At 37.9% G+C, this 15,943-nt stretch overlaps 1 protein-coding gene across 1 annotated transcript in view; it reads left to right on the plus strand.

Moving 5' to 3' along the window:
- pwp2h (PWP2 small subunit processome component) overlaps window positions 1-13,484 on the plus strand; it is a 31,069-nt gene extending 17,585 nt beyond the window's left edge. Inside the window, exons 15-21 of the mRNA XM_079851597.1 lie at window positions 2,603-2,750; window positions 8,293-8,401; window positions 8,529-8,594; window positions 10,901-11,119; window positions 11,223-11,373; window positions 11,782-11,856; window positions 13,185-13,484. Of these exons, the coding sequence (XP_079707723.1) occupies window positions 2,603-2,750; window positions 8,293-8,401; window positions 8,529-8,594; window positions 10,901-11,119; window positions 11,223-11,373; window positions 11,782-11,856; window positions 13,185-13,359 (943 nt within the window). The 3' untranslated portion in view covers window positions 13,360-13,484. The remainder of the gene's footprint in view (window positions 1-2,602; window positions 2,751-8,292; window positions 8,402-8,528; window positions 8,595-10,900; window positions 11,120-11,222; window positions 11,374-11,781; window positions 11,857-13,184) is intronic.
- The last annotated feature ends 2,459 nt before the right edge of the window (window positions 13,485-15,943 follow it).

Raw genomic sequence — 15,943 nt, forward strand, 5'->3', positions numbered from 1 at the left:
TTACATGTTGCTGGCAGATCCGTGTCGGGGAATTGTGATTGATTTAATAAAGTTTAACCATGCTGGAATCCGAAGGAAGCTTATGACTGTCTTCTTCCACAAACAGGCGCTACACAATATTTAGTCAACAGCATGTTTATTGCTTGTAAGTAGCTCGATCCGGTAGCAATTATCATGTCGTCCTATGTTATTTAGCATGTTTGGGCGAATCGGTGGGCGGGGCTAAACAGGCCGTGTTGAAGTAGGCGTTGATCTTCTTTTGTGGAGGCGGTGTTTTATCCTCTTTGACGTCATTGTTCCCCACTTTGAAAAACTAGTCGTTTGCTGAGCCTGATGTCTATAAAAGCTTTTATTGGACTAACAAGGTAGTTTTCAGTTCTGAAACTTACAGGATATTATTATAGTATGATGATCTCTTATATGTCAAAAGCTCAAGGAAACTTTGATTTCTCAGTTCATCACCCCTTTAAGGAAAAACCTGTCAACAAGCCTGAAAAAAGATTTGGTAGTTATTCTGTCCCCCTCACTTTTGAAATGATGGCTAGGCTACGGCCCTGAGGCTAACATTACAGCCGCGTTGGTGTCTTTGGGGCACCATTTTACATTCTCCCCAACTAATACACTGAAGGCTGAAATGCTGTGGGTTTTGCACACGGTTAACCGACATCACTCCTATACATCCAACGAAGACATGAGCACTTCAGGGCAATGTTCCCTGAGGAATGTGCAAAAACATTTAGTTGTGGCAGGGACAAAACCTCTTCTCTTACTCGATTTGGACTTGTTCAGTACATAAAAAGGGGACTTCTGTCAAGTGTGAATCAAGGCAGCTTCGTTGTCATGTTTGACGAAAGCATGAATTGGACCACCAAAGGCTATTAAGACTATTTGCACTGTTGCTCAAATACAAATGTGCTTTGTTAACCTTAACACCCTAGAGTGTCATTTTTATATATATATATTTTCCATGGTAATGGTCTTAATTTTTATTCTTGAAGGTCTTAAAAAGGTCTTAAAAGTCATTAAATTTGTTGATCAAAAATGTGCAGATACCCTGTTTTACTGACAGATGACTGCTTCTCAAACCTCGGGAGTTCAATCCAGGATTCGCAAACCGCTTGCTCTTGAAAGATGATGTTCAAAATACTTAGTTTTGAGTTTTATATTGTGTAGGTCTCCTGCTTCTTGCTAACTCACATTATTACTGTCTTACTGAAATACTTCTGCTGATCAGTTGTGGACCACTATTACCTAAAACTGTGTATATTAATGCAGGTCGTCTGTCGTTCTCACTACTTTGAGGAAAGATTAAGCATGGAGCAAGATTTGTTTTACCCACATTTGTTACATCAGTCATTCACGCTAGAGCTCGGCTAATGTATGCATTATTGATAATTTCCACTTTCACTGCAATAAATTAGAAAAATACTCTGTAAATAAATAAGTAGGCCTATAAGTATAATAATCGGTTTGTTGATGGACATGCACTTGTTAATGCTGATGGTGAGGAATTACAGTTGCAACAATCTCATTCAATGTACCTCAAACTGAGTAGTGTATCACTGAGAAACTCTGAGTCCTGCTCGAGACGAGTCGTCCTTGCGATGGAGGTTCTGGTTGAATGAATTCTTCCAATGTTTCATCATTGGACTCGCGCTCGCATTGATATGGTAAAATCAACATCATTGTTCGCTACTGTGTTTAGTTTACGCTGTAGGAAGCCTCAGGACACGCAGAGCTGACGTTATGGCAGGTAAACCAATCACAACAGACTGCGCTGTCTGGCCAATCAGAACAGAATAGCTCGCAGAAAGGAGGGATTTAGAGAGACTGATTCGTCTGAGGAGTCGTTTGAGAATCATTGAAAATGTGGTGGTGCAAATGTATATTATGAGAAAATTAAACCGTTTTTTTTACCTTTGATGCATGTAAACCTGTCATAGGAGTCTCCAAAACAACATTAGGGAACTTTAAAATAGCACAATAGGGCACTTTAACACATACATACATGTCTTTAAACAAATCTTTAAATATCTACTGAACATTTAATTTCACAAATCTTGCAGACTTGCTCAAATCCAGCTGTCAGATCTTCTGTAGTGCACATTTGTTGCCTGCATGAACGTGTTACTCTGCATGTGACGGTCTGTCTGTGTGAATTGAATGTGTACAGGGGAGTTCAGCTTCACTTGAGCAACAAACTTTAAACCCTTGATTTCAAACAATGCTGCTCTATATTCAGTTGCCACTATGTCCTATTCATATAATGTTCCCTGTGCTGTATGTAAAATTAGTGTTACATTTGTCTTTATTTAAAAAATATTTAAAATATTATTTATATTTATATAAAAAGTGGGGTTAGGGGTGGGGTAGGGTGAGGTGTTTGGCTCGAGGTCATGGTGCAAAGGACCCTAGGTTGATTTTACTCCGAACCATCCCTTTAAAGTTTGTCAATCGTATTGCTTTGTGACTCCCTGAATTAACAACAGCATGAATTCTGAGGTGCCTAAATATTTCCACCCCAAATAAACTTTTTACCCTTCTGAACCTATGTGTATGTAAAAACGGCATTAATCACTTATTTCCTCTAACTGATTTGTAGGTCCTTCACCTCCTTGTGCTACTCTGCGGATGGTGAATCGATTCTTGCAGGTGGACAGTCAAAGTTTGTGTGCATTTATAACATCAAGGAACAAATCCTGAAGAAGAAGTTTGAGATCTCCTGTAATCTCTCTCTGGACGCTATGGAGGTACTTGCTTGTTTGTACTCACTGCAGATCTAGATATAAGAAAACTGCTATTTGGATCATATTAAGAGGATTTCTTGAGTAAATTAGTTTATTAATTAGGGATGCACCAATACTACTTTTTCCAGAACGAGTCCAATACCGATACTTTCATTTTTGGTACTCGCCGATACTGATACCATATAACCAATACCTGTATTTTCACTGCATTTGTAATTGTTAAATATTGGTAGAGAAACCAAAAGAATATAAATCATATAAGTATTCAAATCAAATATATTGGCTTAATTTGTTCAAATAAATATTTCCTTCAGTTATTTTCATGCTTAACATTTACTAAAAGCCTGCTAAAATGTATTGTATGAGCTACTTTCACTCTTCATTTTATTGCTCTATCATATTTTATCTTTCATTTAACAGTACAGCACATATTTAGAGCAGCTCCAGAAGGGCTCAGTGCTGAGGATTGGGTCAGTGGTATACATGTTTAGACACCAGTGATTCCAATTTTGATACTACAACAAAAACTACAGTAATCAATCAAATGTGAAAAAAAAAAGCTTGCATAGCCTATTCATTACTGAATAAATGTAATTTTTAAATTTTTGTAAACCTTAACCTTTTTGTGAAGTTTCAAAAGGTAGCCTATTTAGTCGAGTAGTGAGTAATTTATTTGTCCATTGTTTGATTAACATTAAAACACAGCATCAGGTTTGTAAGACTGCTGCCCCTTTAAGACCGAACGCATGAACCCTATTTGAATATACTGTCTATGTTCACTTGAATTCGCCAGTACAAGCAAGAGACGTGAAAGACAATTCAATTCAGTATTTGCGCTGAGACGCTGGTTTTCGGGGCGTGCGCTTTGAATGTTTGCGTTCATGGAACTTCTTGACTTGCACATGTCCTGTAAATTAATAATGTAGGGAATCGCTCGTTATACATAAATCAGGTAACAGTTCATGTTTATATATATATATATATATATATATATATATATATATATATATATATATATATATATATATATATATATATACGATTTAGTTTTAATCCAAATAGCATGTGCTGAGTTAACGATCAGCAGTTTCTCTCTCTCTCTCTCTCTCATAGACAGCCTTCTTTTTTTTTTTTAATCCCCTTTATACTGTTTCCTTTTCTGGACACAAGTGTACAAAAGCTGTGTAGTATCGGTTGTAGTAGTATCAGAGAATTTTTATGGGTACATGACATGAGCTCAGTATAGTCTAATAATTAACTTATTAAAGTGGTCATAAAGTCATCTTTTGACATAATAGGTAATTGTGTAATTAAAAACAAACATCTTCAAATACAACATCACAATATGACAAACACCAAATAACTTTCATAACATTGATTTTAGATAACACTTAAATGCCTTTTCAAGAGTGAAGTATGAATGGAGATGGAAATCATCTGTGTGCTCTCTCAAATACCTGACAACAAAATGGCTGAACAGCACATGCTCTACTTAAATAGGGCACATTACCTCTAGGGGTCGCTAAATTGCGAACTGTTAACGTTGCGAACAGCATAGCTCGATTCAAATGAAATTTAGATCGGATTGAAAGGGGTGGATTATTCTTTTTCTAATCCGATCGAGAGAACATGTAAACAATTGATCAGACTGCGCATGTGCAATGACGTTGAAATAGTGTAATGACGTATGACGCGCTGATCGAGCTGTTCTTCCTGTTAAACAAAGTGTCATATAAATGAGTGTCCCGTCATTATAAAATTCTCCTTTTACTCAGCGTCTGAAGTGGAGCAGGACAACATCCCACCAGTCCTTGTTTTGGATTCTAATTTTTACTGCGTGATCAAAATAAGCAGCATGGCACAACGGTTCATAAGCTCATTGGCTCCAAATTATGACCAGAAATGGATAAATATTAAGTCTGCTGGCTAAAACAAATAAAGAACCAATGTAAGAGAATAGTTAATATGCGCAAACAGTGGGAAACTCTGTATATGTGTGCAGTGTGCGCATGTCAACAAAAACAAAATTAGGAATAGGCTGACAACTAGGGTGACCACCTGCTAATAAGCCCAAGGGGGGACAAGGGGTATGTTTCTCAGGGACAATGTGGGACATTGCCTGGCCCGCGCCACCCCACGGGCAGACTCACTGATAGTGGTTTACCCATTTCTAGCACATACCACCTTACATGGTAATAATGCCCTATTCCCCTAAACATGAGTAATTGCTGATGTATGCTCATGAATAGGCCAACCAATGTGTATTTTTTTTCTAAATAAAGATTCATAATATTTTGAACATTCAATGAATTGACAGATGTACTTCCACTTAAGATTTACTATTTAATTTTATTTATTTTTCATTACAATTTATTCACTTTAAATAAATTATAATATAAAATTATAGGATTAACAGGAATTGTAGTTGCTCAACACCACAGGAACAGTAAAAAAAAAAAGTATTTAAAAAAAAATACGATTGACATCGTATTCCCCTCCATGTCCGATTGAGAAGGACGTTTTGCAAAGGTCACAAAAAGCCCTCTCGGTATCCCCCTCAACACCTTTCAGCCACAAATATTCATTTTCCCAGTCTTTCTTGTACCCACACCTTCTCTTTTTAATTGATGATGGCGTTGCCTCTCAGACAGTCTCTTTCTCGAATTTTTCGAATTGGAAAGCGCGCATCTGAAAGTTCCTTCCTTCCCAGTGTGTCTGGTATGCGCGTGCGTGCGTTGTCATGACAACAACGAAAAAGTTGACAACAACCTAGTCAGCAGTTCAACTGAGGGGTGGGTGTGGCAACAATAGCGTGCTGAAATGTCAAGTAATGTTCGTTTGTCTGCTTGGGGCTCGAGCGACCAACTTTTTTTGAGCAAGCATAAATTATGCGTGACACGGTCTCAATTTGCGGGACGCATGAATTGGGCTTCAAACGCTGTGCGCGCACGCGCTACGCGGGACGGGTGGTCACCCTACTGACAACAGCTAGCTAGTTTGTGTGCGACACTACGAGTCATCCTTTCTTAAATTCCACCGCGTCTGGATATCATCATTTCAGAGCGGCAGTCTCAAGTGTCACATTGACGCAAGTAAAAATCAGTTTGCCTCATAGTCTGCCTAATTATTGAAAATGTTTGTGTTTTCATGAAATTAATTATAAGCATACAGTGTAGCCTAGGTCTAAAAAGGCATTTCAGTTATTGATTTATTTTCCGCCTTGGGTTGTATGAAAGGCATACAAAAAAAAGTGGGTCGCCGTAGGCAAAAGGTTGAGAAACCCTGCTTTAAATAATTTTGAAGCGATCACATCATTATGAGCTGCGGCTCAACATTCAAACAAATACCGGTAGTGTTGCTGTTAGCAGTCAGAAAGAACGCATCTGGAATCAAGATAAGTGAATGATGTTTTATCTCGGTTTTGTGCTTGTGTACAGCTGCACGCAAAGTCGGAGCTGAAGAAGAAGCTGGCTCAAAACCTCACAACACCCTCCCCCTTTTCGGTGATTGGTTGGAACACTATTTGTTTTGGTTTTGAGTGGTTGGTGAAACCAATTGTTTTTGTGTGCAGATCTCAGAGCCTAGGCTGCCTACAGAGACGCGTTTTTTTTTGACGGCATGCTTATGGGGCGGGCAGCTAGCGGATCGTTAGGAAAGATTAGATGAATGTGATCTTTTTTGGGGGGGGGCTTGAAATCTCTGATACAACGTTTAATAAACTAGTAAAACATTGTTTATTATTTCTTTTTAAATTTATATCCGTAATACAACTCCTTTGAACTGTAATAAAGTGCACACTCTCCCTTTCATTACTGCCGTAACTAGTATCGCTCCTGGGACTATAAGCTGGATCATGAACAGTTGGTACTGATCCATTGAGTAACAACTTTTTAGCAAAACCTGTTTTGTCCCTTTGTATTGACCCTTGTTCACAAAGCAGTTTGGTGTAAAATGATTCACTCAGACATAAACACATTCTATTTTTGAAGGGAATGTGCCCCCATAAACTTAAAGTAATCCACTGCGTCTTCAGCGTCTCTGATGTCGGAAGTAAATGAAGACTGTTATGTTCACTGTTACATCCAACAACTTTGATAAGACATTTGTTGCTGCTCGAGAACGGAGAAAATGGTGGACAGTGTACAACTGGCTGAGGGCGGAAACGATGCCTATACGCTGACAGTCCGTCAGCGGGGTCATACTGCTCAGAAAATCAAAACGGCTTGATAATTGAGACGGTTAAGGTTTTTTGGAGATTTTTGGAGTTATTGTAGGGTGGTTGTGATAACACACACTGCTAGGACACATTCATATGCAAACACCATGTCAAATTTAATGTTACATCCAATGTCCCCTTTAAAAGAGACCCACCTATTTAAACAGTGTTTAAGTCAAAGGGCAAAAACCCTACTAACATTTATAAGTGCACCTCAGGAATCAGAAATAAAAAAATGCAGTTCATGACCACTTTAAAAAGGAGTTTCCTTTTTTTATTAACATGCCTCTAAATCAATTGTATTCATGCAATAATCATTAGATTAGCATTACAGAATTATTTTACACTAGCTTATAGGGGTGCACGATTCAGAAAATGTCACGATTCGATTCGATATCGATTTTTAGGCTCAAGATTCGATTCGAAATCGATTTTCGATTCAAAAACGATTCTCGATTCAAAAAAACGATTCACAGTATGTAAATGTTAGGGGTGGGAATCTTTAGTCACCTCACGATCCGATCCAATTCCAGAATGATTCTTTATCTACTCCTCCCCCCTGAACGTTTTCCATTCAAGAACTATGATTTTTCTTCATCTTTACTGTTGTTTTTTACTATGACATCATAGACTGCGAGAGATCTATTAAGTTGCATTCACGCACGGATCTCTTTTGAAATATAAGAAGTAAAGTGGTTTGTCCTGTCCATTTAATCCCTTAAGACATAACTGGCTGTGTTTACGTTAATTTTGCACAAGTATATTAAACCACTTACACGGAGTCGCACAGCCGCATGCGCGAGCAGTCTACACAAAGCGCGTGTCAGCATTTGAAATTGAAAGCAGCCTTCTGTTAGTGAGGTTCATATTTTAAATATACAAGTCCACTGCATTCCAAACCACATAAATGATGACTTCGTAGAGCATTTGTAAGGAAAATACCGAAAGGCGAGACAGCACGCTTCAAGTGTAACGTAACATCAAACAAAGCGCGCGTCTCTCACAGCGCATCCTGTGCAATGAAGCCTGTGAATGTCCTAGTAATTCGCTTCAACCTTTCGAACTTATGAAAGATTATTTTACGGAAAGTTTGATTGGTGTATGTATGTGTGTGAGGAATTGGAAGAAAGCAGATTACGGGTGTTTCTAAAGCAAACTCAGCGTCATCTCATATCTGGTTAAAAACTAAGCTCAGAATCGATTCTGAAATTCTCAGAATCGATCCAGAATCGTTGGAGAGAGAATCGCGATGCTTTGATGGATCGATTTTTTTTTTCTCCCACCCCTACTAGCTTAAATAGCAATTCTGTCATGTTCTTGTGTTTTCAGGAGTTCCTCGACAGGCGTAAGATGACAGAGTTTGGTAATCTGTCTTTAGTGGATGAAGGTACAGGGGATGGAGACGGAATAGAGCTCAGTCTTCCCGGAGTCAAGAGAGGTGAGTCCACTCCTCCTTTATCAATAAACCTGCCAATCAATTTTAACTAAGGGTTATGCTTTTAGGAGCATTGAAAGTATAATTGAATATAATGTTGCTCTAATGCCTTTCTCTCCATATCTCTCAGGTGATATGAGCTCCAGACGCTTTAAACCAGAGATCCGTGTTGGCTCTCTCCGCTTCTCACCTACTGGTATAGTTTTTGTCTATACAGTACAACACATTAAGAGCGATATAACAAATTGCACATCAGTAATCCTTTCAGTATATTTCTAAACATTCCCAACATTCCAAGACTTCCCAACATTTTCATTAACCCTCTGAGGTCTGAGCTGTTTTCTGGGCCCTGGAGGTGTTCTGACATGCTCTGACATTTCTGGTTATTTCTGTTACTTGTGACATTTTCATGGCTAAAGTCTAATTACACTGTATTCAGCACAAACTCTGCTACAATAATATATCAGCAGCATGTATGTAAAAGTTTGTAGTTTTGAGATAATGACATTTATGCGTGGTTTGTGAAAATACAAAAAAAAATTCTCACTGAAATAAGGCCATGAAACCCATACTGATTATTTCTTCACAAGACTTTTGAAAATTGTATGACGTAGCCTAGAATATGTGCTGCAAAACTATGTGAAAATCACCCTGACTGCTCATTCAGATAAGACAATATATTGATTTAAAAATTTTACGACGTGTTTTGTGTGAAAAAGCTTTATGCGGGATTAATATGTAAGCTTTTCACACCTGAGAAAGACAGACAATCCCCTAACGGCCCTATTAGGAGCTATCAGGCCCTGTCATTCTGAGCAACCTTGCACAATACTGTAAATGAGGAGATTTAAAAAAGAATGGCTTTTAAATTGTTTGGATTTATTTACAACACAACATAATCCAAAGATACACAACAAATGCCAAAAAAGCACTTCAAAGACAGAGATCTTTGTGCCATTCCTAAAAACATTGTACATACCTTTCATTTCCAAGATTTTCACTTTACCATGTTCACGTACAGAGACTCATGTGAATGTTGAAGTCCTCAGTGGCATCTGGGCCCTGAAAAAAAAAAGTGAACATACTGATATCAAGAGAAAGGCCTGCACGATTTTGGAAATAAATATTAGATTTTTCTGGTTAAAATTGCTTTTTAAAATTCATTTTTAAAATTCACAGAATACACACACACACACACACACACAAATGTTTCCAACAATATATAATATAATATAATGAACACCAGGTTTGTTGTGCCTTGTAGGCATAAGGTATATGCGCAGTGCCGGATAAAATAATAATAACAATAAATAACCTATAGCAGTATAAATCTTCCAAAAGATTTCAGTAACAACTAAGCTAGAGAAAAATATATTGATTATCATGTTACTTCAAATGTTTCCATCCGTTATGATGATATGAAATGAGATAATAATAAAAACATGAAGCCGTTTGGTGCGTTTTGCTTTCATCCAAAATATGATACAGTACATTCAAACGCGATCGCGCTGCAAAATATGATACATTCAAACGCGATCGCTATCCAAAATATGATACATTCAAACGCGATCGCGCTGTAAAATATGATACATTCAAATGCGATCGCTATCCAAAATATGATACATTCAAATGCGATCGCGCTCAAATATAAAACATTATGGTTACCATATACATATCTACGTTTGAGCAGATATCCACAAACACAGTAACAGTAAACACGGGTCTAAATATTATAATATTCCCCATATATCTAGCAACAGTTCAACTGCAACGTGACATTTATGCAACAATAACAAATTAATATGTAAGAATTTCTTACCTTACATCTTTCTTGTCTTCAAATCGTGTTCTTCTTCTTCTGAGGTAGCCTAAATCCAATGTAAGCTCAGGCACGTCTTTCAAACTCGACGAAAAGTGAAGTGTTTTGTTGTTGAGGTAATGAGCGAGTTCGCGTTCCATGTGGAGATTTGCATGTGAATATCTTTTGCACGAGTGGGCGTGGCCAAATTAACTGTAATGAGCAAGCGTTTGAGAAGCTGGACATCTTGTTGGTTTTATACAAATTACTTAAACAGAGAATATTTGTTTTCGTTTTGAATCCGATCATTGAAAAGTACACACTTAAATGTTTATAAAGGTATATGGCTCATAAATGTGTGACAAGTATTCGCTGAGTTTTGTTTCAGTTTATAGACGTGATCAAAGAAAAAAAAGTTCACCGCGACGGAGAGGCAGAACGCACACCCTGTTTATTTTCTTTATTTTACAAAAGCACAATGTTTTGATTTGATTGTAAGTGGACACATACAAAAGGAGAAATATCACAGATTCTTTTTTTATATTTCTTTTTTCTGTATGACCATAAATGACGGAGTAATTTAAGTTTATAGTGCTACAATGCGGAGAAAATCCAGCAAAACGCGCCCGTGCGTTTGTCGACCTCAGAGGGTTAAATAATGAAATTCATAACGGAATGAAGTTTTGGCATTCTTCTCCATTCAGGACGCAGTTGGGCAGCAGCCTCCACTGAAGGTTTGCTGATTTACTCTCTTGACGCTTCACTGGTGTTTGACCCATATGATCTGGACATGGATGTCACACCAAAAAGCATACGGCGACAGGTGACGAAAAAAGAGTGGGCATCTGCAATTTTGCTGTCTTTTCGTCTGAATGAAATTCCACTCATAAGAGAAGTTCTGGAGGCAGTCCCTTATGACCAAAGTGCGTTCCCTTTTAAAACGCTCACATCTGTTGTGATTTCTTGTCATATTCAAAATGCTTAATTTTCTTGTCATTCTTTACATGTTATTGTTTGATGCTTTAGTTACAGTGGTATGTAGCTCACTTCCAGATGTGTATGTGGATAAGCTTCTAAACTTTGTGGCCTCAACATTAGAGAAGTCCAACCACCTGCAGTTCTACCTCAGCTGGGCTCAGTGTCTGCTCACCCTACATGGACAGAAGCTCAAGAATCGGTCAGCAACATAACTCTTTTCAGAATAAGCTCACACTGGTTATTGAATTCTTATACTATTTGTGCCGGGGGTTTTTTTTGTTTGTTTTTTTTTTTTTTTTTTTTTTGCAAACAATTGTCAATCTCAAATATTCAGCTGTTACCCAAGTAATTGAAAACATGTAAATGTGTGTATACAGATGCTCTGTTCTTTATTTTGATATACTGCATATTCTAAATGTTGAACGTTTTGGCTGGCAAATTTATTTAAAAAAAATGCTGGCGGGGAAAGAGTTAAAAATTATATATATATATATTATCTTTTTAGATAATATATATAGATTAGTCCCATTTTACAGTGCTGTATTCAGAGTATCAATATTGTTCTGTTGTTGGTGACCACCGTAAGACTGTCGTGTGTAATTTTCAGATCTGGAGCCATACTGCCTACTGTACAGCAGCTGCTGAAGAGCATCCAAAGACATAGTGATGATTTGTCCAAACTGTAAGCTTTTTTTCACAAATATTTACCCGTTAAAAAATTCTAAAATAGAAATGTATGTATTTATTAGTTTTCCTTTCTTAGTAATTTTGTGGATAAAGTTTAAATATAGTTCAATTCTCTATGTACTCTGAACAAAATTATAAACGCAACACTTTTGTTTTTGCCCCCATTTTTCATGAGCTGAACTCAAAGATCTAAGACTTTTTCTATGTACACAAAAGGCCTATTTCTCTCAAATATTGTTCAGAAATCTCTCTAAATCTGTGTTAGTGAGCACTTCTCCTTTGCAGGGGTTTGGGGGGGGGGGTCGGGTCAGGATCTCATCACGGTATCTCTGTGCATTCAAAATGCCTATAAAATGCACCTGTGTTCTTTGCCCATAACATACGCCTGCCCATACCATAACCCCACCACCACCATGGGCCACTCAATCCACAATGTTGACATCAGCAAACTGCTCACCCACACAATGCCATACATGCTGTCTGCCATCTGCCCCTTACAGTGAAAATCGGGATTCATCCGTGAAGAGAAAACCTCTCCAAAATGCCAAACGCCATTGAATGTGAGCATTTGCCCACTCAAGTTGGTTACGACGACGAACTGCAGTCAGGTCGAGACCCCGATGAGGACAACGAGCATGCAGATGAGCTTCCCTTAGACGGTTTCTGACAGTTTGTGCAGAAATTCTTTGGTTATGCAAACCGATTGTTGCAGCAGCTGTCCGGATGGCTGGTCTCAGACGATCTTGGAGGTGAAGATGCTTTATGTGGAGGTCCTGGGCTGGTGTGGTTACACGTGGTCTGCAGTTGTGAGGCCGGTTGGATGTACTGTCAAATTCTCTGAAACGCCTTTTGGAGACGGCTTATGGTAGAGAAATGAAGATTCAATTCACGGGCAACAGCTCTGGTGGACATTCCTGCAGTCAGCATGCCAATTGCACGCTCCCTCAAAACTTGCGACATCTGTGGCATTGTACTGTGTGATAAAACTGCACATTTTAGAGTGGCCTTTTATTGTGGCCAGCCTAAGGCACACCTGTCCAATAATCATGCTGTCTAATCAGCATCTTGAAATGCCACACCTGTGAGGTGGATGGATTATCTCGGCAAAGGAGAAGTGCTCACTAACACAGATTTAGACAGATTTGTGAACAAAATTTGAGAGAAATAGGCCTTTTATGTACATAGAAAAAGTCTTAGATCTTTTAGCTCAGCTCATGAAAAATGGGGGCAAAAACAAGTGTTGCATTTATAATTTTTTTCAGTGTATATTTAAAACACACACCAGTTATTCATCAGGATTAAACATTTTTGTTTTCTTTCCAGTTGTGACTGGAACATTTACAACATTCGCTATGCCGCTGCTCTGTCCAAACAGAGAGGGATGAAAAGAACAGCAGCAGAGTCCCTCAGTGATGAAGAAGAGTCGTCATCAGAGACAATGGACTCTGCAGTTGGTGAGGAGAATATGATGAATGAGCCTATAATGGTGGAAAACTGAAATGCATATCATGAACTTTTCAAATGAAACATTAGAGCCAGCACATCACCCAAATAAATGGAAAGCAGGTCAGGGCTAGGACAAGGAACAGGAGGAGATGTGTTCTATTTTTTTTATTTGTGCTGGTCTGTTTATTATGTCAATGTAAACAGGCATTCTGTACCTACAAACCTGCTAGAACAGACATGATGCATTTTAGATTTTTATATATAAAATGAACGTGCTCAACTATTGATAAACCTGTTGATAATACTTTTATTATTATTATTATTATTATTATTATTATTATTCTTGTATCCTGAAAGATGTTTTGTTGTATTGTGTAAAAAATAAAATGATTTAAATATAGAAAGTGTTCAGAGTTTCACTTTAACAACATTGATCTGTTTAAGAACTTATGAGCTAATGGATTTTGTTTTATAAAAATAATAGACTTAGCTTATCTACATGGACTAATAATGCTTTGTCATTGAGCATGGCATCTCCCAAAGGATACCTGCAATTATTTGTGTCTCATTTCTTTATTTTTTTCTGCTGTTCTAATGTCAGGCTTTGTGGCAGGCTGTCCATTATATTTTCATAGAATTGCATATTTGGCATAGAATTGTATAAACCAGTGTTTCTCAACTGGTTTGGCCATGGGACCCACATTTTTCCCATGGCCATTAAGCCATGACCTAAGTCCTAAAAAAAAATTAAGCCTAGTTATGTTTAAAACAAAATTATTTCACAAAAATGGGTGACACACAGGTACAGTCCTGCTTAACATACACATACATTCAAATTATATCTATGTCAAGTAAATTCGGACTGTACTTAAACTGTAAGAAAGACTAATATCGATGAATAAACAGTATAAGGCAAGGCTAAATAGCAGTCCCAAACTAGTTTGTTACAGTAAAAAAACTAAACAAAAACGATCGCTATGACAATTTTTTCAATACTTTTAACAATTTTCCTAAACTCTTAATGCAACAACACATAATTGGCAAAACGGTTAATTTCATGCTCAAAATCACACATTGTAAACTAAACTCCAACATTAATTTTCAAAATACATTAATAAACTAACACAATACACTATGTCTACCAAAACACTGCAAACATGTCTCAAAATCAAAAAAAATATTCCAAAACACTAACACATGTTCTCTTCCAACAGGAACATTTAGTCAATCATGGCACAATGTCATAAAAAAAAACCATTAACATCAGATGGAATTACAGAAACTGCATTATTTTTGTCTGCAGTTAATTTTGAAGCCTCTCTACATTTTTGTTTTGTTGGGTTTGGTAAATGCGTGCATTTTGTTTATTTTGCTGCAGAAATTTAATACAAAAAATTTATGTAGCTTTATAGAATGTACGGTTTATGAAAAAAGAAGATAGAATTGCTACAGTAAAGGCTTTATTTGCAACAGGACATTTCTACAAGATAACAAAAATAATGTAATATAGCCATTTATTATGTGAAAATACAAAATATACAAACAGAAAAAGCCATCTTCTAATCTGCCCAGTCTTCTGCATTTGGCCACATGTTCTCATCCACATCACACCTGATATCTCCTCTGGCAAGGCATATTGGGAAGAATTTTTGGCATGCCTTATCCACACGTGGCAGTGTTCAGCTGTGATGTCTTGGCATGCAGCATCCATTGCATACAGGAGGGACATTTGGTCCTGTGGACGATGGTCAAACACCTTCCATCTCCAGGGTGAGAAAAACTCCTCAATGGGGTTGAGGAAAGGGGAGTAAAGGGGTATCATCCTCTGATGGGCGTCAAACCAGGCTGTGACTGCACGGGAATGGTGGAATGCCACATTGTCCCATGTGATCACATATATTGGTAAGTGGTCTCCCATCTGTCCCCTTTCTACCTCTGTTACCAGTCTTTCTTGCAGGTCTTCTAAAACCAGGAGAAGCCGGTCGGTGTTGTAGGGGCCAATCTCACATCTATGCTGGAGTGCACCGTTGTTGGAGATGGCGCACATGGAGATGTTGGCTCCTCTCTGGCCAGGCATTGTGTTGGGAACTTTTTTCTTCTTCAAAGCAGACCAGGAGACGTTGGGATCGCGTTCAAACAGAAGTTATTCTTTTATTGAGGACTTCGCTGAGCGTGGCTGCAGTCATCCAACAATCTAACTCAAAGTAACTTTACCTTGCAATTTTATATACATTTTAGGAGGAGGGACTTTTAGAGGTGGAGACAAACTCAAACCAAGCAGAGGGATGATTTGATTCAATCAAGTGAAAACCAGTTTGGCAGGTTATCTGGCTTGCTCAAGAGAAACAGGCCTTAATCAGCATAACACTATCATGGATCAACTCAAATGATCCAATCAGCCTGACAGTATCACCCATACCTTCACATGATCACAGAGACAAAAGCACAGCTGTACATTGATCTTAATGGTCAGGAAATGCATAAAGACAAAGGGTGAGAGTGAGAGCCTCAGCCATTGGCTCATTTAGAGAACAGGACTGGCAGGAATCTCTTGATATAATCATCATAACCGCTGCTAAACTTTCTCAGTTTATATTGGAATCTAAATTAAACATTTAATAAATCTGTTTTTCCAC

This window comes from Squalius cephalus (assembly GCF_949319135.1).
Source record: "Squalius cephalus genome assembly, chromosome: 2".
NCBI classification, from domain to species: domain Eukaryota; kingdom Metazoa; phylum Chordata; class Actinopteri; order Cypriniformes; family Leuciscidae; genus Squalius; species Squalius cephalus.